The sequence below is a fragment of the Coptis chinensis genome, chromosome 8, assembly GCF_015680905.1.
Source record: "Coptis chinensis isolate HL-2020 chromosome 8, ASM1568090v1, whole genome shotgun sequence".
Classification (NCBI taxonomy): domain Eukaryota; kingdom Viridiplantae; phylum Streptophyta; class Magnoliopsida; order Ranunculales; family Ranunculaceae; genus Coptis; species Coptis chinensis.
Genome location: NC_141463.1, coordinates 87,321,691 through 87,329,355, shown reverse-complemented (window position 1 = coordinate 87,329,355; position 7,665 = coordinate 87,321,691). Strand labels below are relative to the sequence as shown.

Below are 7,665 nucleotides of genomic sequence, written 5' to 3'. Positions count from 1 at the left end.
TACTTAAACCTTCAATATAGAACCAAATCAAGCCATAGGAACATTTTATGAACTCACTGGCCATACGTTATCACCCTCCACTTGTTGGACCTAGTCACCTAGACAAGAAAAATGTATCAATTAGATGAAGTATCAAACAATACTGTAGCGATTAGATCAAGGACTGATAATATCAAAAACAACCTAGCCATGGCAACTCGTAAAATTATGACAAATTTCGTATGTGTTGATCACTGATTTTAACGAAAGGTTTTCATGGCATTGTGGTACTCATTTTCTCTCAAAACATGTAGCCGATAGGACATTGGAGCTGGAACTTAAGGAAAGTGTAGCCATTCTAATTCTTAAAAATTTGACTACTTTGATCTGATAACATGTTACATGCTAGATTTATGACACACATTTTCCCTGAAAATATGTTTCCATTCAAGTTTAAGATGAATGATGTACTCTGGAAATTACATTTTGCTGTTGCTTTTTGGTACTTTGGGGCAAAGAATTAATGGCTGGGCCAAGTGAACGAGACATGTAACTTCCTGGCTATATTATCATTATTATGGCATGACATTAACTCACATAAAAATCATAATTCTACCTTATCATTGCTAAAAATGGTAAGACTATTAGTTTTTCTTTCGTATAAATAGAAGGACAATTGAATTTCATCGACTTTAGCTAGAGATTCTTTAGTTGTTGCACGTTGCTTTCATCGGTCTCTGCCTGCTTACGGGGTATTTTGATTATACAAGATAACTTTTTTTCTTATCACAATTACTTAATACGTACTTCTATGATATCAATGCAAAAAATGGTAGGAGAGGTGGTTTTTTTCTTTTCTAAGAGTAGGAGGAGAAATTAACTTCACCTTACTTTAGCTAGAGAGATTGTTTACGCGTTGTTGCATATGGCTTTCATTGGTGTCTGCTTGGTTTTTATTTATTTTGATTATAAAAGATTCCTTTATTTTCTTTTCATATTTACATGCATTCAGTAATATGCATACTTCAACAGCAGTAAATGAGGGGCCTATAAAAGAGTGATGTGTTTCAGAATTCTCTCCATCCCCACATTTCTACTCTAAAGCACCGAATGGCTTCTTTCAATCTCCTCCACCTTGCATTATGTTTCTCTTACCTTATGTTGTTCACCTTTGTGTCAGCTGATGATCACAATAATGTCTCTGCTTTCAACTTTGTGTCACCTGCTGCTGATAGTAACGTCTCTGCTCCCACTTATGTGTCCCCTGATGCTTACAAAATCTCTCTGTTCCTACCAAGTATTATGAACCCCTTGCACCCTCACCTAGTTCTTTTGACTACTATATCTTTGCTCTTCAATGGGGGGTCAGTGTATGCAACGCAGCAGGAACACATTGCCTTCGAAAAGACCGTGGACATCCCAAGTTTACAATCCACGGTCTCTGGCCCTCAAAGCTTAAAGGAGCTCCTAAGTGTGACCAAAGCGATATATTTGACCTTAAGCTGGTAAATTTTTTTATTTGTCAATGAATTTGATGATGTACATCTTACTAGTACAAATGGTAATCAATTTCTTGTACTGGTTAAAGATTTGCAGGGAAAGTTGGATATCGCCTGGCCCGACGTACAAAATCTTAACAATGCCAAATTTTGGGGCGAGCAGTGGAAGAAACACGGGACTTGTTCTGGGCTAAAGCAGCATGAGTATTTTAAAAAAGCTTTGATTTTGTTTGATAAGATTGAACTTCGCAACCGTGTAGCCCAACTTAGGCCTGTGTTGGGGAACTTCGGGGGAAAATACAACTTACAGTCTCTGCTGAATGTTTACGATAAAACTTATAATGTGAAACCACGCATTTTATGCAATACCAACTCAGTCGGCAAGCAGCAGATACAAGAGTTCCAACTGAACATAAGTACTAATGAGGTTGAATTAACGATAAACAATGAAGAACTCAAGAATTGTCCCAAGCGGGATGCTGATCTCCCACTTTGAAGTGTGGATAAATGATTTAGTGAACTGTGTATCAAATTATGTTTTAATAAGAACTGTTATGAGGTGTTTTACAATTGGCAAGTTTCTTTCACTCAGTTTCTAATTGGAATGTCACTTGGCTTTCTGAAGAATCTTATAGTGCACCCTGAACTAGTACCTCCCTCGTCCCTCCAAGAGTCAGTCTCCACGGCACCTCAAACACCTTCTATAGACACCTCTGAAGGGAGTCTTCTTATCAATAAACATCTTGAGCTGATAGCCAGAGTTCAAGGACCTTGGCATGCCCGCCATTTAAAACAGGCTTGCCAATGAAAAAAAAGGAACCTTGGCATGCAGTTTGGCCCTCGTAGGTAAAACTAGGCAACACATTTGGAATACAACAAACTTAATCAAATTCACCCACGCCAAAATGTAAGCAGCCATCATGATGTTTTAGCAACTTTTGCCCCCCAAATCAAGATTGTTTAAGATCAGACTCAAATCATTAGTCAGGCTCCAAGTACCTACCAAGTGACTACAATAGTAATCAAATATGAAAAAACTCAACAGAGGCAACATTATACTAGCAGTGGGATGGTGCATCGGCAAGTTGTGTAGACAGATGACCAATAATATTACTACGCCATCGATTGCTACGTTACTTTCAAAAGCACACGAAGATGGAAAACGAAACAAACAATATCAAAGGGTACGAAGGTATCTTGGGTCATATCTTAGTATGGCACCCTTCGTCTATTCCGCCTGCTTTGCAAGCTACTCATCCACTCCCTTTACTTGTCTCTGAGTCATTTCATCTATTGCATCTGGTCTGCCTTCATCATAATTTACTTTGGGTAGGAAAAAAACTTTAGAACATTATTCCAACCATATTCATATCTGACAGCAGCCAAATCTGAAACAGGGTTTCATCAGTATTCTCTGGAAACCCAGCTGTCAGTGGATTGCTAATCTGACCACCATTCGTTCGTCCAATCATGCCACCTGATATGCTTTAATTAAACATTCAAAAGAAATACTAATAATTCCGATAACAATGTTTTAACCCGCTACTGTTTTCCAAGAACTAAAGAAATTGTAGTTTCCCTTGTATCACAAAATATCTGTCAATAGACCTACACTTAATTTACCATGCCATTCAAAGTAAAACCAAATAATAACCCTCCCATGGCTTCAGAATGCCCTATACATTCAAAAACGAGGTAATTACGCACATTTTGGCATCTGAGCGCTTAACATTGAAGCTGAACATATGAACCTGATTAAACAAATCTGCCTACCAAGAGTACCAACCATAAACAATAATATATTGTGAAATTTTCAGTACAGAAATAGACGCACAGTAACTTGAACACAACAGCCATCCTAGCTACAGCAAAAACTAAAGGCACTCACAATATAACATATATGATTCAGACAGGCATGAGACTAAACAATCTAAACACCGGACAGCGATATAAGGCCTGCTAGGCCAGTACCATATGCTAGTAAGCAAACAGCACGAGTAGCTTTGAACCATCTTTTCCTCTTCCATCAAAAAGATTTTGTTGCTCTAGGATTCTACACAATTAGATTCTGGATTTGGATCGTGCAAAGGCTAACGCTGACCAGTGTTCTACCTAATCAATAATTAGAAGTTTAGTTAATGAAATCTAAATGTTAAAATCCATCAGAAACCATGCAGGTAAAAGTGCATGGGAATCAATAATAACAAATTAAATGAAGAGTACAAAAGCGAAAGGCACGTTTTTTTCCTCTAACAAGAGATAGGCACTTGGACCATGGCAGATACCTTATTCCGACACAGACCAATAACCATTATCAAAAGCAGGTCGAAAGCCATACAACCCCAACAACAAAATAAAAGGCATGCTATTGATATCTGGCTACCTCACCCAAACCAATAAACCAATCCTTTTAAAATAAGAAGAACCTGCAAAACCTAAAATACACTCCAACAGTCATAAATAATGCCAAAACCTAAACCATGCCTATCATATACCAAAACCTAAACCATGCTTCCATCCATTTCTAATACCAAATAACCTGGTCCATAATCACTGCTATTTTTTATTTTTTCCTGTTTCCTTTATTGATGAATGATAATTTCATTCATATGAAAATTAATTTCATCAACCCCTTAAACCATCGGCAAGAAGCTAACTGAAAGACATCAAAACCCAAATACACCCCAATCCCCAACCAACCTATCTCCGACTCTTGACCTCCGAAGAGATCTCCATAACAACACCTTCCGTCAAAGCTTTGTTGTGACTGGCGCTTCACCTCCAGTACTCCCTCTGTTTCCTCCTCCCCTAATCTCTCTCCCTGTCTTTGCTTTCCCCATATTCGCTTGTCCTTTCCCACCACCTCACTGAACAGTCTTTTGTATACAATGTAGAAAAACAAATTAAGGTCATAGAGTAAGAAACTTAGAAACAAACCAAAACCGAAAAATTTACATGAAAAAACCAAAAGGCTCTAATAAAATGTATTCACCCTAGATAATCCAAATATATTTCTTTGAGAGAACGCGATGAAGTGAATTGAAGAGAAGACGGTGTCACAAGTCATCAACATCAAGAAAATATAAAAAATCCATGCACCAATAAGTCCCATGTGTCCAAGAGCCAACAAACGTCTACTTTGTTCATTTTGATCGTAGTTTTATACAATTGTTGCTCTAGCTTATGAAGCAAAAAATAGCAGATTCCTAGTGTACTAGGTTGGTTGCTAAGCAAGCAATCCACCTCTAACATATAAAGGCTTGCAGTTGCAGACCTGTTGTATTTAGTTCTAGCAATGCCTAATCATTTTGGAGAGACTACTTTTTATCAATTAAGAAAGATTAAATTTGGCTTCTCTAAAGAATTTGTTTTTCGATGAATCAAGAATTTAATCGAGAGATTTAGGGTTTATTAAGCAAAAACCTAGCCCTAGTATTTAACCATGTGAATCGACAAGATTGCATTAGATCAAAGCAAAATAACAGCACAGGGAAATTTTAAGAACATAATATTGAGTGGTACAAAGTGTGCATTAGTTTGAGATAATAGCCAAGAAGTATCAAGTTTGGCCACAAAGACATGAAAGATTTTGTTTAGGAATACAGAGGCAATAAAAGGTTGAGACTCGCAAACATAAAACAACAATTTAAAAAGATTACAGCAGTAGTGGCAGTAGTTATGGATTCACAAACTGAATATAAAAATGTAAATCATACTCAGCCTAAAAAAACAATATATTGGCAAATAAATTAGTAAAATTCACAAACACCAAATCCTCATCCTATGTCATAAATCATGAGATGTGTTTGTAAGTTTAGAATATGAAGAATGTCAAAAGGTGAAGAGAACATGAGAGACCTGGTAAACAATTTTCGATTGCTTGTAGTACAAAATAAAGAATTAGGAACTAAAGGAGGACCCGATTTCTTATTCATTCAAATTTATCATCTTCTCATAATCAAAAACATCCAGTCAAGCCATAAAAAGCCAAAATATACAAGAAAGTCAAGATATCAATTAGTGAAAAAGTTAATTTCTTACTTGTTCGTCCAGATAAGCAGAATATATTATCTGGACAAAGCCTACTTGATTGATTGAGGTCAAAAGTAAGAGAATAGTGTCATACCGCATAAGTCGCCCTATTAGCTGCATTATTTCCTCCTTTGATTGAGACTAGGCTCTCCTTGTATGCAGCAACCTCTAAAGAAAAATAACCATGCACATCAACTTTTTTTAATTTCTTCGGTAACAAGGTTGTATGTGCATATCTGTTTATTCCAGAATATCAGAAAAAACTCTCCATTCATCGAAATCCCTATCTTTCTAGCAGCATATGGAATATGTCTAGATATTGTAAAGGGCCCAACGGTGTACAATTTAGTCCAGGAATCTTTGACACCGTATTCATTCAACACCCATATTTCACACTCCCAAGGCCTCCAGTCATCAGTGCAATCACAAAAAGTTTCCACATTATAAATGCAAGCAAGGTTTTCCCTTAAGATAACTAAACATGGATAATCAATACTCTCAACATCCGGTAATGGTAGAGACCCAAACACCTCGTTTCTAAAATCAAATGTGAGAACGTATTTTTCAGGTATCCTCTTATGTTGTGAAAAATCATCATTTACTACCAACCAGCAATATGTTCCATTCCTGTATGGTGCTTTCGGATCAGAAAGGATAACAATAACAGGTGAAACCGCGTCTATAATATTCCACGAATCAGTACTCAAGTTGTATGCCTCAGCTGGGCTCTGTGTCGGGACATTGGGTTGTTTACACAAACTGAAAAACCTCACCACCTTGTAATCATTACTTTTATCATCGAAACCAAATCCAATGCAGATGTCTAGACTGAAGTAACCATCTTCTGGTTGATAAGGGAATGGGGATTTTGATAGAACTCTCGCTTGTTTCGTTGCAGGATTCCACAGAAAAATATCACTTGAAAATCTATTATATAGGCAAACAATGCCGTTACAAGAAGCCACTATACTTAGGCCGATACTGCCGAATGTTCTGTTACAAGTTGACATTACAACATTAATGCTATCATTATACAAGTTGACATTACAACAGTCTGGTAAATCCAGTTTTACTGACGCCTCTAATGAGTTACCAGAAAGTAAGGAAACATAAAGATCGGGATTAGGAGCAGGTCTACCAAACGCGCTAGGGTTCATAACAATGAGACTGTAGTTATTATAGTCATCCTTGAAATGATGTCGATTAACAAAACTAGAGCTCTCAATAAGAGCGCGCCACGACTTGCAGACCGACTTGAATCTCAAAAGAGACGCAACGGGTAGACATAACAGAAGGCAAAACACCACATCCTCTGGCAAAACAACGTTGCTCGTCGTTATTATTGCCATCCACTCTCTCTCTCTCTCTAATTACTCAAAAGCAAACTCTAATTACTCTTTAAAGAAATGTAATAATAATAATATTAATAACGATAATGAAACGGCTAGTACCTGAGAAGGACGAATAATGAGAGAGGCATGCCGTGTCTGTTGTCAGAACCCTCAAGTATTCATTCTGGGATGGGTTTTCAAATTGAAACCCAAGCCCAACTTAAGTTTTTGCTCCAGCCCAGTAGCCCGGCTGACTACGTTGCTTGAGGTAAATTATGTCATGTATTATATATGCTATGTTGCACCGACACCGACGCGGACGCAGACATTGACGCGGACGCGGACACAGACTCGGTGACTCGGTTATATCTCAAAAATGTAGGACGCGGACGCAGCAAAGGACGCGGAAATTAATTAATATTTATAATTTTATTTTATATAAATTGAACATTAAAAACTAAATTAAATGTATTAATATTTATAAATTCAAAACTATTAAAGATAAATAGCCACAAAATTAAGTTTAATATTTCCTAATTAAACTTTAAAAACATGTCATAAGTCTTAATAAAACAAAAAATGAAAAAAATGAGTTTTTTAATATTATTTTGATTTATTTTTTATTTTTTTGGGTCAAAATCCGTGTTCTGACCATGTTGACCCGCGTTCGGACTGTGTCTTGACCGTGTTGATCGCATTCGACGCGTGTCCATGCCGCGTCCGTGTCCGTGTCCGCATCCGACGCGGACACAGCCCATGGGTTAGTGTGTCCGTGCTTTAGAGATTATTTGTATCTACAAGTATGCAAACCATGTTGCGCATTT

General features: G+C 37.2%; 1 protein-coding gene across 6 annotated transcripts; it reads right to left on the bottom strand.

Annotated features, from left to right (window-relative positions):
- Positions 1–1,060: 1,060 nt before the first annotated feature.
- LOC147483908 (F-box/kelch-repeat protein At3g23880-like) lies at positions 1,061–7,004 on the bottom strand. 6 transcript variants are annotated; one of them, XM_086580049.1, is made up of 3 exons: positions 5,605–6,994; positions 1,559–2,955; positions 1,061–1,481 (listed from the first exon to the last, which is right to left on the bottom strand). In XM_086580049.1, the coding sequence occupies exon 1, from the start codon at positions 6,857–6,859 to the stop codon at positions 5,702–5,704; it is 1,158 nt and encodes a 385-aa protein (XP_086436175.1). In that variant the 5' UTR covers positions 6,860–6,994; the 3' UTR covers positions 1,061–1,481; positions 1,559–2,955; positions 5,605–5,701. The 6 variants fall into 6 exon arrangements, with proteins under 6 accessions (XP_086436175.1, XP_086436174.1, XP_086436173.1 ...); XM_086580048.1 differs by lacking the exons at positions 1,061–1,481; positions 1,559–2,955 and adding exons at positions 3,258–3,590; positions 3,764–4,354; XM_086580047.1 differs by lacking the exons at positions 1,061–1,481; positions 1,559–2,955 and adding exons at positions 3,258–3,590; positions 4,179–4,354.
- Between the last annotated feature and the right edge of the window lie 661 nt (positions 7,005–7,665).

What these genes read in the sequence shown, in the direction of transcription:
- LOC147483908 (XM_086580046.1), bottom strand. Translation starts at nt 6,859, where the DNA reads ATGGCAATAATAACGACGAGCAACGTTGTTTTGCCAGAGGATGTGGTG.